This window comes from Amphiura filiformis, chromosome 4 (genome assembly GCF_039555335.1).
Source record: "Amphiura filiformis chromosome 4, Afil_fr2py, whole genome shotgun sequence".
Classification (NCBI taxonomy): domain Eukaryota; kingdom Metazoa; phylum Echinodermata; class Ophiuroidea; order Amphilepidida; family Amphiuridae; genus Amphiura; species Amphiura filiformis.
Genome location: NC_092631.1, coordinates 55,439,837 through 55,463,204, shown reverse-complemented (window position 1 = coordinate 55,463,204; position 23,368 = coordinate 55,439,837). Strand labels below are relative to the sequence as shown.

Here is a 23,368-nt window from a genome sequence, read left to right as displayed (position 1 = left end):
TTTCTTCCCCAAATTTAGACCTTTTTTGACCAAAAAAGCTTTAAAAATCAAATTTTTTGGATCGCTACGCTCGCAAATTCTTAAATTTTTGGACTTTTTGTATACTTTTGCAATTTTATTTTTTGTGGGGGGGGGGGGTGCGTCGCTACGAGCCTGGTTCACTATAAGTAGGGGAGACCGGGGATGGACGTTACACAATTTACATTTTGCCCCCATATAATTCCAATGAAAGAACTCAAACACTCCATCTTGGGTGTGTGGTTAGCACATTATGTTTACTAAACCTTGGGGCATACAAAACATGAAAACATCAAACAACTAATTAACTACTAATTAACTAATGAAGGTAATTTTTTGTAACAACTTACCCCGCATACCGGGTAAGTTGTTACACCATGCGGGGTAAGTTGTTACAATGTTACAAAATTTTATGGACCTTAGAAGCATTTAGATCATTTTTATTCTATAATAAGTTCATTTATATTAAATTATGATGCTCTTATATTATGGTTAGCCGCTGCAACCCGCAAAGAATCGCCATATTCCAACACACGTTGGGCAGCAGCTTCCATAATACTTTAAGAGGTGTTTTACCCCTCTCTGTCTTCCTTTTCCAGGTTCTTGGCATCATTAACAGTAGAGCAATTACAGCTCTATGTAAAGCAAATACACAGTAAACATATGAAATATTTAAACCTGAAAATTGAAACAAAATTTAGTTCAACACATGTAAAATGTAATTGGGGTAGGTTGTTACATGGGGTAGAGTTGTTACAGTGTAACAACTATCCCCATAGGGAGTTTTGCACACATACGCCATTATAACACAACCCTGAGGCAGAACTTTTTTACAGATCATGACTCGGGGATATATTAGTGACCTACACATACTATATTTACCATAACAAGCTAGCATTATGCACCTCCAGTCGTTAGAGCTATTACAATATTACAGTTTTGTCAGAAAGTTACTAGGAGAGGACAAAAAAAGTTTTTTTGACATAACTTTTTAGTAGAACAATGGAGAAAGCTCGTGATTGGCAGTGTACCCCAGTTATGTGTAGGCAACATATGGATGTCAGTTAGCCTGCCCTCTCTTATTCCAGCTTGGCACACTGAGAGGTGTATCAACTTCCCCGTGTAACTTCCATCCCCGGTCTCCCCTATAAGGTAAATAGTATGCACCATAAATCGCGCGAATTGAGTTCAGAAATGCAAAATTAATTACCTAGGCAAGGGGCGATGCCCCATTGCAACCCCCGCCAGGTGGCGCTGGTTCATTATAAGTATGCACCAAATCGCGCAAATTGAGTTAATAAATGTAAATCTTCCCTAGGCAAGTGGGCGCTGCCCCTTCCAATGCTACCCTCTGGACCCCCGTTTTAGTCAATAATTTTACAGCACCACGGAGCTGAGGAAAGCAGTCCTGGATTCACCTAAAACTCACCCCCTCTTTTAAGGTGCAAATCTTTTTCCCCTCCTTTTTACCAGCCCCAAGGTATTTATGAACATTCCCTAACACTTTGATACGAGTGTAGGTCAAGGTCAAATCTGAGACTAGTATTATTGGTAAGGGCCAACGGTATAGTAGTAGCAGTAGTCCAGGGTCTGACGGAGGCACAACTCAGACCTAGAGAAAGAAAGATACTACATGTAGCTCTCCGCTCTCAGGTCAAATCACTGCACATGGTCAAATGCATACTGTGTATATAGGGCCTATACCTGCTACTTGTATCTGTTTAAGTTACAATTACACTTTAAATAGTGAGGAGATTATTCCAGATTTCAAGTTTCCTGCTTTTGACGAGATTTGAACGATATCGAGTAAGTTTGAAATGTTAGATTATTTGATTATGTACGACATTTAATAGTAATTATAGCTTCAATTTTGTTCTATATAATTTAACCATATAGCAAGGTACGCACCATTAGATATCAAGGGGGGCTGGGAAGTTGGGGTTGTGACAAAATTGTAATAAAAAATAGCACCTCAGTGAAGCAATATTTTTTTCAACACCTTGGCGAGACAATTTTTTACTCCTTGGTGAGACATTTTTTTTAAATCGTAAATTTCTATATTTTCAAAAAATTGTTAAATTGATATTGTGAAACGAATTTTGTCCATATTTTTACCCTTTTCATATTTTAAAGCACCTTTAGAAATTTTGCCTGTACCGTATGGTTATTTGTGCTAGGCCTAAGTGCCCCCCTCCGACCAGGCCAGGGGTGTAGCAAGCGGGACGGGGGGACTAATGGGCCCCGAAGTCCATGGGCCCCAAGCAAAAGAGAAAATGAAATAAGCGCTGGTTAAGGAGATGCTAAAAGGCAGGACCGAATTTCATGGGCCTGGCCAAAATTTGGAGGCATGTGTACTCAAGAGGCCAAGTTTGGTTTACAAATTGGGGGCCTACTATAAGATCGACAGTGGTGGTAAAAGCATTGCAAATTAGAGGGAGAAAAGCTTAATTATTTTGTTCTGATCTTACTGGACATTTGCGCGCGAAATATTTTTTTTAATTTCAGACCATTTTAGCCCAAAATGAAGGTGAATTTTGTTATGCGAAGGGTTAGTATGATATGCGTGAAGCTCGCAAAATTTTGCAACCATACCATATTTTGGTTCTAAACATGGTGTTGTCTGTCGGGCTAAGAGAAAAATGCACATGGCAATTTTAGGGCTCTGGCCCAATGGTAAATCCGGCCTTGCTAAAAGGGCCCGCACTGTTTCTTGTCCATGGGCCCCCGAGGCTCTTGCTACGCCCCTGGACCAGGCTAGGTTAGGCTAGCTTTTTTTTAATAGCCTAAAAGCATGCTGGCCTGGCCCTTCATCATGTTCATCATAATTTTAAAGAAGAATATAGCAAGACGTGTTGTTGTTTTATTCATTTGACCTCTGTTTGATGTCATGAAAGAGATAGGAAATTAAAATAAATAACAATAATAAATAAATGAATTGAATACAATATATTAAGAACAACTTATCCAGAAAAATATCAAACGAACCAACAGTCCAACCAACTAACAAATAATGAAACGACAAAGTATATGATATTATTGTGAGAATAATGTCACTACTAAAACAAACAGACCCCAACAAACAAGCAAACAAACATTTGTGCAATTCTTATTTTCTTATCCAGCTTGATCAAACCGGCAAGACAATGGATTCAGCTAGCAGTGCATCACCAGGATGTCCTGTTGATATCATTACAAATGATGCCCTCATTATCATCTTCTCATTCCTCACTCTATATGAACGTCTTATGGTCATGAGGTATGTAGCCTAATGTAGGTCTATAATATGTCCATGCTTAATATCAGAACTCTTCCCCTCTTTTACTGGACACAGAATATGTTAAGGGGATGTTATTTTCTTCGGAAGGGGGGGGGGGTAGGGGTCATGAATATGTCGGTGAACAGGATTTCATGTATAGTTGGAAAAATAGAATTGAAAACTGTTGGTGTTTTTTTATTTACTTATTGGTATTATGTGTATACTGTTAAGCCTTCTTGTATTGGACACTGTAGCAAAAGCCTGTTTATTATTATTAAACTTCTTGAAAAACAAACAAAACATAGTAAAACCATATGGAAAGGTTTCTACAAAAACACTACACGGTTGAGTACATAGCAATGTAAGAGCTGTGGAGCTTCTAGGTGAAAAATGGGCCTCTTTGATTGGTTTTTGTCGAAACGTCAAGTGTTCCCTTCATCCAATCAGAATTTTTTATTTTTTTTTTTTTCAAACGAAAGCTAACACTTCCCCCTAAAACATTTTTTCTTCACTAGGTCAACAGATAACGCAATTCAGTGTCATATCAAGGCGAATGTGGAAAATCTGTTGAAAACTACCTATCCAAGCACATTTTTTTGACCAAAATGTAGATTTAAAAGTCAAAACCTCAAGTGTTCCTTACAATATTTTTCAAATTTTATGTCGTTAAATGAAAAAACACACTTATATTTGAAAAGATAAAAAAAGCACACTTATATTGTCCATATACTAGCGTCGCTAGAATGAGTAATGGCCAATTCTCTTTAAATTGCAAATCTTGTGCAAAAAGTTACTATTTTCGCCTGTTTTGTCATACGGTTGTAAATTCAATGAACTATGACTTTGCTAAAGAGCGCTTACAAATTGATATGACGGGAAGTGACATGAACGGATTTTCAAAAGTAGAAAACGGAAACCTTATGGCTCTAGAGGCCAAATTGAAATTACGCTGCTTGAGTCACATGCTGTCCTGCGAAGCAATTCTCACCAGAGTGCTTTAAATAAAGATGTCTATATTTCCTGGTATGACTCCATGGGTGAGTTTCTCGAGCGGTGGCATAGCACATGCGGGCTGCGGAAGATGAAGATCATACCCCCCCACACACACACACAAATACTTTTTAGATTCTTGAGCGCGCCATTATGGCTACAACTTGGGTCAACCTTTTCGGGCTGTTGCTGCAGGGGCCGGCAAAATGTACATTTTCTGTAGCCCCGGGGTATAGCGTCCACGATACGCCACCATAGGGCCTGCACTTTGGCTCGTTTTTTGCAGGTTTACATGGTCCAATAATCCGGGCCAATAATCACAAGATGACTGACATGTGGTAACAAAGGAAGCAGTCACTGCAATTTGATTATGTCCCATATGATTGGCCATTCAAGACACCCATGTGAATATACTATAGCGGCCTTTTCAAAATATAATACCTGTTTGCTTGATTGCATTGACAATACCCGGGAACAATAGGCCTACACACAGTATATGCATTGGACAAACTTTTTACAATAAGCATGATAAGTGATGATGTGACCTCCAGATTTATACATCGTTCGTCTCGCACACTGACAACATTTGATTGAATGGACTGTAGGCTACTGCGTCGTGATTACGGTGAAGGACACTTTTCAAATCCTTTGTTTGGAGCCAATCAATAAAAGCATGCAGGGCCTCTATACCCATGTACAGTTTATCCCTTACATAACCTATGTCTTGAATACGCTGGCAAAGTTATGTAATAATCGGATTAATACTATATATATAGCAGTAGGTAAAAACAAGTTTTGAATAATCCGCGCTACAAAGTCCCATTCAGTGATCCCAGCGAAAGTGGAAAAAAAATCAAATTGTTACGTTTATAAATTTTTTTAATGAAAAACAAATGGCAACAGGAAAACGACAGTATTGACGAAGTTGAAGCCCCATTCAAATACATGTAGGCCTAGCTAATTTATATACTGTCAGTACCGGTATATAAATTACAGACTCACGTAAATGCATTATTTTTTGCCTTAGACACACGGCTTTCGGCTGAACCACTGCACTAGCAAGCTTTGTTAGCACATCTATGACAATGACGAAAGGTACAAAATCAGCCATATAAGGCCTTTAGATAGCAGAAGACACCAAATGACCAAATTGGTGTTTTATGACCTTTGACATTCTTTTGTGGCGAGTGACATGGTCTTTCAATTCACGCCGAGTGTCCTTGACAGGTTTGACTATGCTTCAGTGGTCATGAAAGAATTCAAAAGATAACCTCTGCCCCAATAATCCCAAGCAATTGTCTGAAACTGCTCCTCGGATCATAAGAACTCAGTCCTCAAATGATAGTCATAGTAATGTCCAAAATATAAAAATTACTGACTATCATTGAAGACCGAGTTCCGCAGTCTAGTATCCAAAATCTGAATTTTGATGATTTTTACGATCGTCGGGATGAAAAAAAAAATCAAAAAATCACTGAATATTCCTTTAGTTCCCTCCTCTCCTTACCCTGGCAATATAAATCAAAGAAAAATAAATAAAACAAGAAAAGAAAAAAAAAAAGACAAAGAAAATTAACCAAATTAAAGACTTAATGTACGATCATTATATACACAAAATGCTGAAATAATACTAGTAATAATTATCGGGAATGGTTTCTGTTAATTTTGAGCTGAAATAATAAGGTAAAGTGAAAGAAACACTGCTTGTTATTTTGGCCGTTTAACACGCAGTTCTATGGGATGACATTATGACTTTATGTCGAACTTTGCTCTATTTACCTACAAACACAAGCAATTTGGCTGATTCCATTTAGGTGCAAGTTGTAAACATTACAAATATGCTAAAAATCAGGTTTGAAAAAAATTAACCAAATTCATATTATAAGATCGTACATTATGACTTTAAGGGATCTGGAATGAGCGTTTTGAGCGTTTCGATAGTATTTTTGTGGGACATGAGAGCACATCAGACATATCGAATTGCATTCTGAATACGAAGAATGTCTTTCTGATATCAAATAAATTTCATTTAAATTTATGATATAATACAAATTTTATGACAAATTATTAAAATTTGATATTTTCACATTTTGATATATAACAGTCCTCGATGATATATTCTTAAACAGTCCCTGGTATACCATACATGTATAGTCCTATGTATAGTAATTTTGCTTTATCTGTTTTGTGCTGTTTAAACAAATAGTTAAACATAATTTCCATAAAATGTAAGCTTTTACTGTCAGATATGTCCCCTTTTAATTTTGAGCAGAACAAGTGAGGTAAAGCAAAGAAAATTGGAATTTACTACTACTACTACTAGCGCCAAAGAATGTTATACGATTGTAAAACGGTACGATCCTTTGGGTGTGTGTGTGTGTAGGGGTGCGTATGTGTGTCCTGCACGCGTATTTTTTTTCTGTAACTATAATGGGACGCAATACGATACCGGTATGTTATAAGAATCAAACTTACAAGAAAAATGGCTCTTGTCAAATCCTACAATTCTGTTAGAGAAAATATGCATATTTGCATTAAATGTTTAATTAATTGACATAATTGATTAATTAATAAATATTTTATTTAATGATTTACCATAATTCCGAACAAACATGTCAAACAATGTGTCAAATTAAGGGCTGGGGTATGAACGTTTGGACGGTATTTATTTTGGGACTTTAGAGCACATCAGACATATCGAATTGCATTCTGAATACGAAGAATGTCATTCTGATATCAAATAATTTTGATTTTTGAAATTCGCAATTTAATACACATTTTATGGCAAATCATTAAAATTGATATTTTTGATATTTAACAGAACTTGAAGTAAACTTTATAAATCTGATGATTTATACTTAAAGTGTATGTAGGTGGGATGAAAAGCCGACGATCAATTGAAAATTTTGACCTTTCGTATTGAAGATATGGATTTTTTCCCAAAAAAAAAAAAAAAATTAGGTCTTTTGGGGAAAAAAATCCATATCTTCAATATGAAAGGTCAAAATTTCAATTGACCGTCGGCTTCTCCTCCCTGCTACATACACTTTAAGAATATATCATTAGATTTATATAATTCACTTCGAGGACTGTTATATATCAAAAAATTGAAAAATGTCAAATTTGTATAATTTGTCATAAAATTTGTATTATATTGCGATTTTCAAAAATGAAAATTATTTGATATCAGAAAGACATGCTTCGTATTCAGAATGCAATTCGATAGGTCTGAGGTGCTCTCATGTCGCACAAAAATACTGTCGAAACGCAATAAACGCTCATTTTAGATCCCTTAAAGCTATTGAAGTGCTTTATAAATTGGTCAGATAGAGCACATTTTGCAGAATGCATTTAGTATTTTAGTTACATGACTCCAAACATTCTATTCCAATTTTTTGCTATACACGCATAGGAGCTGTACTTTTAAAATCCGCGCCTAATCAATAATAATAGTCTTTCACTCCATTGTCAAACCTAGAGTGTGATGGTTTTGTAGCAGATGACAGTGCTCATTCAAGCCTGTCAAGGTCAGTTAGTAGCCACTTGCTGAATGGATGGCCATTATCAGCTATCAAAGAGATGCCTTGTGCAGCTGCCAATCACAGTAGAGGTTTGATAACATTTTGTTAAAAACCCAAATGTGATACAAGGACAAAGCTGTGCATGTTGGTACTTAATTGTTTGGATTCTTATGTTGAAATCCCCTTGTATTAGTATTTTTATGTGTAGTGTATATTGTTCATAAATTATATAGCTTTTAAATTATGGGCATTTTTGCTCTGTTGCACTGTACCATTATGGAATATGAGCAAATCAATTACCGACACAAGCAGGTATACAGTGCATTATTTTATTTTTATTTCGTATCTCAGAGCACAGCTCACTTGGTAAGGCATCAGAATTTTGTTCACGAGCGCTTCGAACTTTAAATCGGAAGGTGGTGAGTTCGAGCCTCATCACGGTTACATTAATTTTATAAACCAAATATTGTTCGAACTTTTCATATTTGTTTTTCTTTTATTGTTTCTTTTCTTTGTCTTTTTTTTCTTGTTTTATTTATTTTTTTCTTTATTTTTCTTTGATTCATATTGCCAAGGTAAGGAGAGGAGGGAACTAACGGCCCATTCAGTGATTTTTTCATCCGGACGATCGTAAAAATCATCAAAATTCAGATTGTGTACTGCGGAACTCAGTCGTCAATGATATAGTAGTCAGTAATAATCTTTTGGTCATTATATGACTATCATCATTTGACGACTGAGTTCTTATGATACATCATCCGAAAAGCAGTTTCAGACAATTGCTTGGGATTTTTGGGGCAGAGGTTATCTTTTGAATTCTTTCATGACCACTGAAGCAGAGTCAAACCTGTCAAGGACACTCGGCGTGAATTGAACTGACCATGTCACTCGCCACAAAAGAATGTCAAAGGTCATAAAACATCAACTTGGTGTCTTCTGCTAGTGGTTCAGCCAAAAGCCGTGTAGGCCTATTTAAGACAAAAATAATGCATTTACGTGAATCTGTATTACAGACAGTATATAAATTAGCTACATGTAGGCCTATTTGAATGGGGCTTCAACTTCGTCGATACTGCCGTTTTCTTGGTTTTTTTGTCAATTTTGTTCATTAATTTTTTTTATAAAAGTAACAATTTGATTTTTATTTCACTTTCGCTGGGATCACTGAATTGGGCTTTGCAACGCGATAGGCCTATATTCAATACTTGTATTCACCTACTGTTATAGCATTAGTCCGATTATTACACAACTTCGCCAGCGTATTCAAGACATCCGATGCAAATAATCACCTAGATTATGACGTAGCATTCCGTAAATATGGCGGAGTACTCAAATTCATTCAACAAAAGCATGATTACAAGCTATTGCAATCGTCTCACACACATAACAAATGCACCATACGATCAAATAGGTTGACGACAACGTTTGATTGAATGCACTGCATTGCGCCATGATTACGGTGAAGGACACCGGTTTCAATCCTTTGTATGGAGCCAATCAATAATTTCACGCACATCCTCTATTATTGCCAAATTATTGCTCGAGATGATTGCACACTGTAAAAGAGCTATTGTTATAATGTTTGATGAAATCGTGTTTAACTATTTGCTTAAGAACGGCACAATACAGATAAAGCAGACAGATTTACTACATGTGGTACATGTACATACATAATAGGGAATGTGTGTGAGTCGAGTATTACCTAATTATAATAGGGGCGTATCCAAAAATGAATTCACGCCCCTTTCAAATGTCGAGCCAAAGTGCAGGCCCTATGTCAAGGCTAACGAGGTCGTAAGACCAGTACCACGGGGGTGACACTAAATTCACGGTTATTCTATTAAGCACGCAAACCTATGACAAATTCCGCTGGTTTGCTTGGTAGAAAATGAGTCCAGTTATCGATCCGTTATGAATATTTATGTTCGTCCCCTTGATCATGTTAATTACGGTTGACAAATAAAGCCGCCATTCAGTTTTGCGAACTTTGTCTGTTCAATGCGAGTACCAAGCTTGAAAGTGCGCCCGCTTTAAGAGCTGAGACCACTGACCTCCACTGACCTCGTTTCCTCGTGTGATGATAAATATCATTCAATCTATAGTTATCGGACGTACACGTTGTATTACCGCCCTAAGCAGTGTGTTTAAAAAACAAGTAAATAATCATTACTCGCCGTTCTATTTGATCTTGTGCATTTCCCAAATCACGTAATAAATTGAAACGCCCTCAATTGAGCTGAGGCCACTGATTATATAATCACCCGAGTGTTTTGAATTTGGATTTATACACAACAACGTGTGAGCCGGTTAGTAATATTAATGAAGTGACACACTGATGCACGGCGTTTATAGCACTTGTAGTAGTACATTGCACTGATATGTCACTTGCTGAATTACGTGTAGGCCTACTCATAGTATTTAAAATCTATGGCCTACTAGAAGAGTTTAAGTCTATCAAAAGAATGATTGAATGATTTTGGAGATTATCCCCGTAGTGTAATAATTCTGAGCCGGGGGAGGTTTTTTTTTTGCACATGGTAGGCCTACGCCTATTAAATAAAACGCTCTAAAAAGGCTTAGGATAACAGTACGCGTCCGGAAACGCTTAAATATGCAAATTGTCTTAACAAAACCAAATGCTTCGCCTGTTTAATAGGCCTATGGTCAATAATGAGTAAAAAATCGGTCTATAGGAGGGCCTATCCACCAATCTGATGAATCTATTTAATTTAAGGTTTGCGGGATCGGATCCCAATAATTTGGATGTTAACGAGGGGGTACACAATTTTATTTGCAGATAAGCGATTTTTGGCAGGCCGGTGGGGGGGCATTTTTGACACGCCGTTTGAAATTTTATCCCCGGGGACCCATAATGAGCCCCCTGGGGTAAAATTTCGAACGGCCCGCCAAAAATCGCTCCCCCTCTCAGCCTGCCAAAAATCGCTTGCACCCCCTCTCGGTCCGCCAAAATTCTTAGCCCCCCCTTGCACATGCCAACTTTTTGGGATCCCAATTTGCAGGCATCATGCACCCCATGGATGTGTGCCAAAAATCGCTTCCCCCCCCCTCGGCTGGCCAAAAATTGCTTGTCCCCCCTTGCGGCTCGCCAAAAATCTCATGCCCCCCAATTTTACCCTCCCCCCAGGACTCATAATTATTGCACAGCCCTAATGATTTCAAAAGAGAAATAGGCCTACAACAATTTTATGAAAAGAAAACAAATATACAGATAGAATCAGCCCTAAACGAAATGGGACATCTATTGCATTGATTTTTCTTGCACAACTTTTATTTATTTATCTAATAATTAATTAGTTAATTAATGAATGAATGTATGAATTAATTACTTTATTTATTTATTTATTTATTTATTTATTTATTTATTTATTTATTTATTTATTTATTTATTTATTTATTTGTTTATTTATCTATTTAATTTAGGCCTAGCCTATTGAAGTAACTCAGCTCTTAAACATTTCACGTACTCACTTGCAACGGCTCAACGAATTAATCAATAAATCAATTCTTCAAGTTATCAATCAATCAAACAATAACAATATTAATAATTATATAATAGTCAATTTCGATCAATAGACTTATCAAACCATCAAACAATGAACTGATCGACCAATCAAGTTGTCGATCAATTTTAATTTTATGACTTGTGATGACGTGAGACTAAATGACTGACAGATTGACTGATTGTGTTGATGTATGGATTGATTGATTGATGAATTGATTGATTGATTGATTGATTGATGATTGATTGTTGGAATAAAGTGTGAATGTATAACAGGTAAATGAATGAATGCAAGAGTGATTGAGAGGAGGAGTTGATTGGTTGATTGATTTACTGAACACATTATTTCACACAATATTATTTTGTAAGATGGATGATTACTGAATCTGTCATTATGGTAAAATAGACAGTGGTGACGGTAGATTTCTTGGCATTGGTGGATGAATTAATTTTTCTGAAATAAATGCGAGCAATAAATTGACATTTTGAAGTTAAAGTTAGACAGGTGTCAAGAGAAATCAAAAAATCATCATTATATCAATGTGTTTTTCATTATTAGACACATTAACATAATGCACTTTTGATAATACATTAAACAAAATTTTAAAAGTTATGCAAATCGGATAAAAGGTTTAAAACAACGTTTTTTTTAAATTTTCAAACGCGTTTTTACACATTTCATTTTTTCATCATATTTCGACCTGAGATAAAATGTAGCTCCAAAAGTATACCCCGAAGTATACCCACCATAATAGGCCTTAAACTTTGCATATTGTCTTTAGACTATTTTCTACTGCATGCACCTACAATCAAATTGATCTATCTGGGACATTTATAAAAATATTTGGTCAAATTTACAAAATTTAAATAATTTAAATAATATTGTTCATGATATAATTAATGGGGTTGTTTTGTCATCAGAATGAGATTAATTTTAAGTGAGTGAGTGATGAAGTGAGTATAAATGTTAGTGATAAATAAATAAATAAATAAATAAATAAATAAATAAATAAATAAATAAATAAATAAATAAATAAATAAATAAATAAATAAATAAATAAATTAATTAATTAATTAATTAATTAAATTATAGTATAGACAAGTTATTGTAATATATTTTTTTCTAATATAGGCGTAACATTCTGTTTCAAAATATTTATTTAAATTTATTTGATTATTTTCTAACTTAAATATTTTCTTTAGAGCAAAGACAAATATTTTCCTTTTCTCTAGTAGAGCTTTCTCCAATTTGAGCCCTAAATAAAACTCTGCTTCTTTTATTATTGATTTAATTTCACGATTTATTCCATTGAGCAATATCAAGGATTAAAATCACACGTCTCACAGCAGATAGTTACTTGGCTTAGTGGTTGTACGCTGTGCCTTTCAACCGAGAGGTACCGAGATCGATTCCTGCCTCCGCCTACGATTTTGTTCCAGAATGGAAAGAATGAAGCTTATTTGACTTTACAACACTAAATTATTCATGGCTTACCCTACGTGGTGGTGTAAAGCAACGCTCTGCAGGGTCTATTGTTCTATTGTTTCCGATTAGAGCGCTGACATATTGGAAAATGTTGCCAATCAATATTCATGAGAGTGTGCATTCAACGTCCAGTTTTCGACATTGGGTGACTTGTGTTTGGTAGGTGTGAAATACATCTGACTGGGCGTTTTAATTACGTAAAGAATAAAGGCATTGACATCATCGAATGGCTGCCCAGTGCTGTTATGTGTTTAGTTATTATATAGGCCTAATAATTATTATTAAATGTATTCATCATTCCTTTCTTTTCCCTTCTCTGTACTTATTCTTTCCTAGGCCTACACTTTATCACTCCCTCCCTCTCATTGTCCCCTCTCACCCTCCCTCTCTCATTCCCATCATTTTCCTTATATTTCTATTTATCTACTTGTCTTTATTATATCTTTTCATTTCTCCCTTCCTCCAGCCCTCTCTCAATCTCCATATCCTCTTCCTCCCTCCTCCCCTCCCAAGACTTCTCACAGGGGTGAATCTTCCCTTCCCAACCCCCTCCCCTCATTGGGTACGCCACTATTTCTATACCAATCTCCTTCTTAAAATAAAATTAAATGGAAATTTCTTAAAAACAACCTTTATAGGCCTATACTTATACTTACATGTATACGGATAGCGATTACCATTATAGTGTAATATAGATATAAGGACTGGACATGGCAGCCTTCATACATTCTAATGTGTAATCGATCAGGAAGAGCATTCAATTTATTTAAATGAAACGCCTAACGTCAGGTGGGTGGTAAAGATGATTGCATCAACAGCTAAAGCCTCCTTTATAGAGTTCAGACCCACACAAGCACACATTTGGGATACGTGAGTACAATGGTACCACTTTGCACATGACTGCCCTTACACATGACTGTAGTGTGGTCACTTATTGATACTCGCCTGTCATGTAGAGCGTTAATATGATGCCGGATCAGTGACCAATTTAATGGCGGAACCCCTTTATTCGAAACAATGATACCACTTTTATGAATAGCCTGTCGCAACTTCTAATCGGCATCAAACGAACAAAAGATTATATAATCTATTGCGACACTATTTCTATTTAAAAGCTCTTTGGTGTAAAGTGCTACCGGTAAACATGAATATGAATTTATATTACACAATGGCTAATTTAAATAAGAATGCGGCCTCATGCTAATTAGGGAGTGCCTCTTCCTATCAATTATTCCATGCCAGTACTGCAAACACGTTTTCCGAAGCACGGCTTCCAGAGTCCACGCAAGTCTGTAAAGCCAGGCTTACAGGGCTTTTTCTGGTCCTGTCTCAGAGCAGATCTTAGCTCGTAAGCCTGGGTTTATTTCAATTTATAAATGGTTTAAATTGCAAGGCAAAGTTTTCTTTTATATTTTTAAATAAAGAAATTGAGCTCAGACAAACTGGCACTATAATAAAGGAGAGAAAAAATCAGAACCGTTCGGATTCGAATCAGCGCGCACTGACGATTATTTGTCGTTCAGCTCACCACCACACGCCACAACAGGTCATCGCGGATCTGCCGGCGAATTGAACATGTAATGATTTTATTCTCTCATAAATGTCTCACGGCCAATGGCCATTTTTTTTCTGCAGCCTCACATTTCTATAGGACTTAAAGACTGTTGCCTCACAAAACAATAAAAAACCGAAAATATATCAAATACCTCAAACCCATAACATTTTCAATGTAATTATGCAGCATTGGAAATGCGAGAAGTTTCGATAAGGAATTTATTTTTTTTACTCTCTCCTAAAAATGACGGCCTCGCAAAACAAATTAAAACAAGGAAATCGACTCACAAATAACATAAAGTTAACATTTATTGTGTATTGAAACTGTTAGAGGACGTAATTTTTTTTACTCTCTCTTAAAAGAACCACTTCACAAAACAATATAAAACAAAAGCAATTCACTCACAAAATAATGTTAAACATTTTTCTACTCTCTCCTAAAATGACCGCCTCACAAAACAATATAAAATCCACTCACAAAATAACAGAAAATATACAATCAAGGATGTTTTATTCTCTCCTAAAATGACCACTTCACAAAACAATAAAAACAAAAGAAATCCGCTCACAAAATAACAGAAAATATACAATCAAGGATGTTTTATTCTCTCCTAAAATGACCGCCTCACAAAACAATATAAAACAAAAGAAATCCGCTCACAAAATAAAAGAAAACAAAACATACAGTTATTTTTTTACTCTCTCCTAAAATTGACCGCCTCACAAAGCAAAATAAATCCACTCACAAAACAATATCAAACATAACAGTTTATGCGTATAGAGATTGTAGAGGGCGTGAATGTGAGTGGCCCAGCAAACCCCTGAGCAAACACAAAACATTTTCGACACCATTCGCAAAAGGTTATAAAAGGTTGTCAGAAAACGTTTAAATGTCGGGTTATATAAAGGGTACATTAATGGTATAAAACGTTTTCATAACATTAAATAACATTTGTTGGTAATTTACTGCACAGCAAACACAAATGTTTTACAGAAAACATTTAAATGTCGGGTTATATAAAGGGTATAAAAACGTTTTTAATAACATTCCAAAAATATTTTTGAAAACTTGGTACAAATCATTCTAAACAGAATGTTATTTTGAGGTTAAAAAATATTTTGCAAAAAATGTTTGCCCAAAATATTTACAATAACGTTTTAAAAATGTTTTCACGACTTTTATATAACCCGACATTTAAATGTTATTAAAATGTTTTGTAAAAAACATTTTAAGAACATTTCTGTGTTTGCTGGGTGCAAATATTTTAATATAATGTTATTTAAGGGATCCAAAATGAGCGTTTATTGCGTTTCGACAGTATTTTTTTGTGGGACATGAGAGCACCTCAGACCTATCGAATTGCATTCTGAATACGAAGCATGTCTTTCTAATATCAAATAATTTTCATTTTTAAAAATCACAATATAATACAAATTTTTGATATATAACAGTCCTCGAAGTAAATTATATAAATCTAATGATATATTCTTAAAGTGTATGTAGCAGGGAGGAAAAGCCGACGGTCAATTGAAAATTTTGACCTTTCATATTGAAGATATGGATTTTTTCCCAAAAAGACCTAATTTTTTTGGTGTTTTGGGAAAAAAATCCATATCTTCAATTCGAAAGGTCAAAATTTTCAATTGATCGTCGGCTTTTCATCCCACCTACATACACTTTAAGTATAAATCATCAGATTTATAAAGTTTACTTCGAGTACTGTTAAATATCAAAATATCAATTTTAATGATTTGCCATAAAATGTGTATTAAATTGCGAATTTCAAAAATCAAAATTATTTGATATCAGAATGACATTCTTCATATTCAGAATGCAATTCGATATGTCTGATGTGCTCTAATGTCCCAAAATAAATACTGTCCAAACGTTCATACCCCAGCCCTTAAGTGTTGACAAAATATTTGGCCAAAAATGTTTGCAAAAATAGTTTACAATGACATTTCGAAAACATTTTAAAAATATTGTTGTAGTGTGTTATCATACAAAACGTTTTAAACGATTTCATGACCTTTATATAACCGACATTTTAATGTTATTAAAACGTTTTTACTTAAACCAAAACCCAAAATATAACTTATTTAAAACGTTTTTGTGTTTGCTGGGGGGGAGGGGGGGGGGGTGTACGAAATTCTCCTAAAATGACGGCCTTATAAAACAACATAATAACAAAATAATTCCGCTTACAAAATAATACAAAACATAACATAAAGTTGTTTTCTACTCTCTCCTAAAATTGAACGCCTCACAAAACAATATAAAACAAAAGAAATTCACTCAGAAAACAATATCAAACATAACTGTTTATGCGTATAGAGACTGTAGTGGGCGTAAATGTAAGTGAAGCACAAAATCTTTCCCCTGAAATGACGGCCTCACAAAACAATATATAACAAAAGAATTCCAATCACAAAATAATAGAAAACATAAAATAGAGTGTTTGTTATTCTCTCCTAAAAATGATCGCCTCATAAAACAATATAAAACAAAAGAAATCCACTCGCAAAACAATATCAAACATATCAGTTTATGCGTATTGAGACTGTAGAGGGCGTGATTATTTTACTCTCTTCTGGAAATGACGGCCTCGCACAACACTATAAAACAAAGGAAATCCACTCACAAAATAATATGACACATATAAACAGTTTATGTGTATGGAGACTGTATGTGGAGATACTATTATGAGAGGGCGGTAATGTGAGTGAGGCACAAAATCCTCACACATTTCACACCAAAAGTACACCCTAAATCGTGCCATAGCTGTAGTCATGACCGAAAAATAATATAATAGATTCACAGTCTGCCAATCTTGCCTAAAGCAATTATCAGATTACCAATTCCAATTCGTCGTCTGTATTCCATAGTGGCGTATAGTGGGGCGCCGCGAATAAACAACTTTTCGAGAAAATCGGGTTCGAAGAAATGCCAATTTAAAATCGAGTTGTGTAAATCAGGCATTCATTATATTTTGTAAATGATGTGAAATTTCTGTAGTAAACTAAATAGATTTTATTGTTATATATTTTTCAAAAGAAATTAATACATACTATATCTGGCAAACTGAAAACAAAAAGCACAAAACTATACGTCACTATGGAAAACAAACAAAACGCAATACCCTAACCTTAAGTTAACCTTACGCCACCTCGGTCGCCATGTAATCCCTATGTCGTTACTTTTCGTCGTTTGTATTCCATAGTGGCGTATAGGTCCGATACGTGTACGCCACTATGACATACAATGTTTTTCATTTTGCCGATATTTCATAATTATAAATGTGTATAAAAAGTGGCGTATGGTCGATACGCCACTATGGAAAACACAAAATTTCACTTTGTAACTATACGCCACATTTAATTAATTAATTACTTATTAATTAGCCAGTTTTGACGAATGAAAAATGAAAGAGAACATTATTAAAAACATATGTTTCAATTAAAAAAAATGACCAAAAATCACTATACGCCACTATGGAATACAGCCGACGAATTGTTATGGCAATTAATCTGAAAAACAAAATCCTTATGAAAGACAGTTTTAAGGCCAAAATTCAGACTGAGAGGGTATAATAAGATACATATAGCGCGGTACCATTGGCGTTATAATGGAAGTCAAATGGGGAACATGTCGCCCTCTGATTGTGAGCCCCTTCCGAGAAGCGGAAGTCTAAATTTTCTAGACCATTTCTCCACATTTTAGGACAGGGGAACACAATATCACATGCCCCACCCACATAAGCAATAGTGTAAAAATGATGCACCAAATGGTAAACATTGTTAACAAGTATAAAATATGACGTGATTGGGGCTCGAGCAAACTGGCATATGAAAATATTGAGAGAGAAAAAATCAGGACTCAGCGGGGATTGAACCCCGGTCGCTGGATTACCGGTCCAGAGCTTTTATCACGGTATTACCTGAGTTCACAGTCGGTACTCGGGCAATCTCCACTTAAGTCCCCATGATAACTCTCTCATTGTGTCTCAGCGGCCAATTATATATTAAACTAGATTTCTCGGTTCTCGGGTCGGGCGCTTCTCGTGATAGGCCTACTTCTAATTACCCAAACCCGTTACCCATATAGGCCTACCTGCCCTGACTTTTTAACTACTATGAAATGCGTCTCTCAATGATCAAGACCCAACTTGACACAACTTAATCAACTCTGTTTGTTTTATAGGTGTGATGCTTACTTCGGTAGGCCTACTCATAATCTGGAAACCCATCATTCGCCTCTTCCAAGCCCTGCCCTGTTACCACATTAAGAGAAACCGAAATTAGTATCTGGACGTGGATATAGACCGTTACTAAAGTAATCTAATCAATCGCGAGAAACGTGAACGCAAAAACGGTTATAGGCCTTACCCCCAACGGATAATTTTTATGTTAACCATTCTGGGGGATTCCGGAAACAGTCATGTTCTGCTGAAATAGGCCTATATGCACGTGTTTGGTGTGTGCACGTGTTCGGTATTGAAATATGTGTTGAAAATAAGGCCTATAATTATTATTGGCCCGATGAGATGCACCTGTTAGTCACACTGTAATGCTTTTCCGATGCGCGCACTGTAGGCCTACTCCACGCACACTCCCGTTGATACTCCGCGATAGCGCACCGCGAGAACGCGACCCGCGTGGACACGAACGCGATAGCGCGCGAACGGACGGACGGACGGACACTCTGTAAATAGTATTAAGATAATGAAGAAGGAGGCGGCCTATATGCTTCACCCTGGCAGGGCGTAAGACAATGCGAAACACAAATTAATATATGCGAGAATCGGAAATAAACGATGCAAGCCCGAGAAATTATAATTTAAATGACGTGATTGGGGCTCGAGCAAACTGGCATATGAAAATATTGAGAGGGAAATTATAATTTCTCGGGCTCCATAAAATCTGGAATCTCGGAGATTTAATACAGGTTGATCAAAACCGTATATTTGAGCACCCCCATCGGTATCTAGAATCGATCACCGTCGTCGGCTGTTTATACTTACACGCGTAACATGTGACCCGGGTGGATACAGGCTTGAATCAAAACTAGCCGATTCGCGGCTATTTTTTTACATTTTTATATTTTTTTCTAAAATTGGGCACCTCTGACTGCTTTACATCCGCCTCTGATCGGGTGTGTGTTTGTAGGGGGGGGTGTGGGTGGGGGGGGGAGGGTGGTAGGGTGCCATCCTGTATCCTTTCGTCTGGGCGGCACAAACCTAACTCAGCTCCCCGGGTAAGAACCTTCTCGATACGTCCCTGTGACACGATCTGGTCCAGGTGGTGGTCGCCGTGCATCCTCTAAATTCAGTAAATTTTCATCGGCAACCGTGTGATTAAATGGGATTATTTTGAAAATTTAAAACGCTTGAAATATCACAAACAAATAGGCCTATGTTAATAAATAATACAAATACAAGCTAAAACCGTTGGGGTTCGATAATGAACCCCAAAACTAACCGAGTATATGGAAAATGCCATACGGCCGGGCGGTTTCACAAGTTGCCGGCTCTATCATGCCACTCGCTGCCTGATCTGGTCCATGGAGGCCAAAAGGCGGCAAATTTGAAATTGAGATAAAGGCAAAAATATTGAGAAAAAAACAATTACATAATAAATAGACATCACAAAACTTTAGAACCAAGTATACTAGACCTTTGTTGTTTTTAATATAGGGCCTATGATAGTCGCCTAATGTTTGTATGTAAGGTAATAATTATAATAACTCATGTTATTTTAAAAATGGCTCCTTTGGCCTCCATGGACCAGATCGCGTCACTTATATATAGGGCTATTATGTATAGTCACGGTTTAGAGTAATCTGGCATTTGTCAGTATACGGAAATCGTGACGATATACAGCACGGAACGAAACTTTAACAGACATTGTTATACATTGTTTCTATTTTTTTGCAGAGTAAATAAAAGATTTCATAGAATACTTTCAAATCCTCAAGCCTGGACGCATATTGATTTCTGGCAAGAACAAGAGATGAGGTATTGCACTTGGATGTTCCCCAAAAAAGAGAAAGCTGTACTTGATTTCCTAAAGAGATACACTAGTGGGTCATTAAAATCCATTTATCTTCATGTTACAAGTGAAAAGATTCGGTCACATCTGCAGCAAACTTGTGGTAATCTGGAAACAATTTCCTTCCTATCTGCGAATGGTAAAGAACATGCTGTATTTGATTCGGAATATACTGATTCACGTCTTCCCCATTATCACGATTGTATTATTTTACCAGTTGCTGATAGTGTCAGAGTATATGAAATTCCACTGGAAGGTTTCGATTGTTATAAATGTAGCCACATACAGCCTGCCATACAGAAATCGTTGATGCTTCGTCTTGGGAAGTGTAAAAACCTGCGACGTTTGACAATTACCGGAATTAAGGCATTTTTTGTGACACCTGAAGGTTGGGACGCACTTTCGCAAGAGATAACAGAGTTGAACTTTCTCATTAAGCATATCCGCTCAAACACGAACAGTAGAGAAATTTGCAGAGCGTTGGTAGCACTTTTGAAGTTGACCAAAGTGAGTTCCTTCAGACTTAATATTGAAACCCGTGGTGACGGTTTTAATATTGACGAGTTCTTGTGTGGCATCGCTGAGAAATGGCAGGATTTGACACGACTTACACTGACTGGAATACATCAACCGTCTAGTGAAATATCTGCTTTGGTGATTTCAGCATTAACACAATTGCAGGAGTTGGAACTCAGCGGTAAGATGATAACAGATGAAAACATGGCACTTATTGCTACACATCTCAAGAAGCTCACATCTCTCAAGCTTACCGATGGATACTATACCGCGTCTGGTATCAGAGATTTGTATGGTCATCCTTCTATTGAAAGGCTTTACCTAGTGCAGGAAAAAGACTATTCTACTAATGACGAGTATGTTTCTGCCGTGTATGATGTAATTCTTTCTCTCCCTAAGATTGTTTATGTCCAATTCACAGGGTACGATGTAGCAGAAAGACGGAATTGGAAACACATTGAGGAAATTTCACCCAATGTTCGTATAGAAGTGAGTCAAAACAGAAATTACTGGAGCGACTGGGAGCCAGAGCCAGTTTGGGGTTTTTAAATTTCATCAAAATGTTTAAATAGATGCATGATGTGAAAACATTGTCCTCCACATAATTATCAGTTATTTACTAAAGTCTGCACAAAAAGAAACTCAGCTGTTATAAACACGACTATAGCTTCAGAACTAATAACTGTTTCACAATTCACAATATTTCAACATAGAGGGAAGGATGAATTATTTACACGCATTTTGATACCACATTTGTCAAATGTTGTTCAATATTAACAACACAGCAGTGTTTTAAAGAAAAATACCCGAATTTAAAAGTTGCAGTTTACAGCGATCAATGGTTATTATATGCCAGCACTGTAGCACGTAAAGCCCGCCACTATCTTCACGCTTACTTCAAATCAATACAAATAGCTGCAACTTTTAAATTGGGGTATTTTTCTTCCAAAACACTGCTGTATTGTTAATATTGAACAAAATTGGACAAATTTGGTGTCGAAATGCGCGTAAGTAAACCATCCTTCTCTTTATGTTGAAATAATGTGAAAACAAATATTAGTTCTGAAGCTATAGGCGTGTTTATAACAGCTGAGTTTCTTTTTGTGCAGACTTTAGTATTTTCACTAACGATACTTAATACGGCCATGATCATGATGATTACAAGATTCTCATCTCAATTTATATTGTTTAAAATTCTCTATAATACTCTCTAAATGTACACACACCGAGAGGAAAGAATGGAAAAAGTGTGAGAGGGGAAAAGGAGAACAATCCTTTTGGAGTGGAAAATTGCACTCTAAAAGGATTGAAAAAAGTAGTCTGTATACTCTCAAAAGTGTGAATATTGCCCAAAGAAACTGTACTTTCTTTCATCTTAGAGTGTTTTCCACTCAAAAACGGAACGGACTGTCCGTTGAAAGAGTGGCAATTCACTCTTTTACATTACTCAGCTTATTCAGCTTACTCATCTTATTCAGCTTAGCTTACTCATCTTATTCAGCTTACTCAACTTATTCAGCTTAGCTTACTCGGCTTATTCAGCTTAGCTTACTCAGCTTATTCAGCTTAGCTTACTCAGCTTATTCAGCTTAGCTTACTCAGCTTATTCAGCTTAGCTTACTCAGCTTATTCAGCTTATTCAGCTTACTTAGCTTACTCAGCTTATTCAGCTTACTCAGCGTATTCAACTTACTCAGCTTATTCATCTTACTCAGCTTTGCCAAGTCGTCCTGTCTTTCTCAAAGCGACTGATGTTGTTATTAATCCATCTGCTTGGAGCTGGAATCCCGGCCGGATGTTATTGTTTAACCGGAATAAATACGTACTCCTGTCTCCAACGTTGGTCTTGAGCAGAGAATCAAATATGTGGCTTAGAAAGAATGTCCTCTCGGTCAAGGAATCAATATGGATTCGCAAGAGAGGAGACAACACCATGAACAGAGACGAGGGGACATTCTTTCTAAGCCATATCTTTGATCCTTTGCTCAAGACCAACGTTGGAGACAACAGTACTTCCGGTAAAACAATTATAACATCCGGCCGGGATTCCCGCTCCAAGCAGATGGCTCAATAACAATATCAATCGCTTTGAGAGAGCCTGGATGTTTCTGGTGAAAGTGTCAGCAGAAAAACGTAAGTAATTTTCTTCTTGTTCTTGGCAAAGAACTTAACAGTAAACCATAATAAGCAATTAGTCACATTTACAAGCCGTGTTCTATTTGCATGAATGTTTGAAAGGGACGACATTTTATGTTATACGTAAATTCACAGATCTTGGCAAGTTTTAAAGAATTCGATTTTCCAAACATATCAGTTCACCTTCCTTTCAGCAATAAAAGTATAATACTATACATGTAGTATTTAAAACCATGCCCTACATACTGCGCGGCCTACCTTTTTCTAGACCAGTCGGGCAGAGTGCCAAAATAGTGATATAGTGTGAAATAAATCAGTATATA

At 36.3% G+C, this 23,368-nt stretch overlaps 1 protein-coding gene across 1 annotated transcript; it reads left to right on the top strand.

The window, feature by feature from the left end:
- Nucleotides 1-1,715: 1,715 nt before the first annotated feature.
- On the top strand, nt 1,716-21,533 carry LOC140149879 (F-box/LRR-repeat protein 12-like). Its single transcript, XM_072171903.1, has 3 exons — nt 1,716-1,824; nt 3,141-3,274; nt 20,279-21,533. The coding sequence occupies exons 2-3, from the start codon at nt 3,162-3,164 to the stop codon at nt 21,456-21,458; spliced, it is 1,293 nt and encodes a 430-aa protein (XP_072028004.1). The 5' UTR covers nt 1,716-1,824; nt 3,141-3,161; the 3' UTR covers nt 21,459-21,533.
- The last annotated feature ends 1,835 nt before the right edge of the window (nt 21,534-23,368 follow it).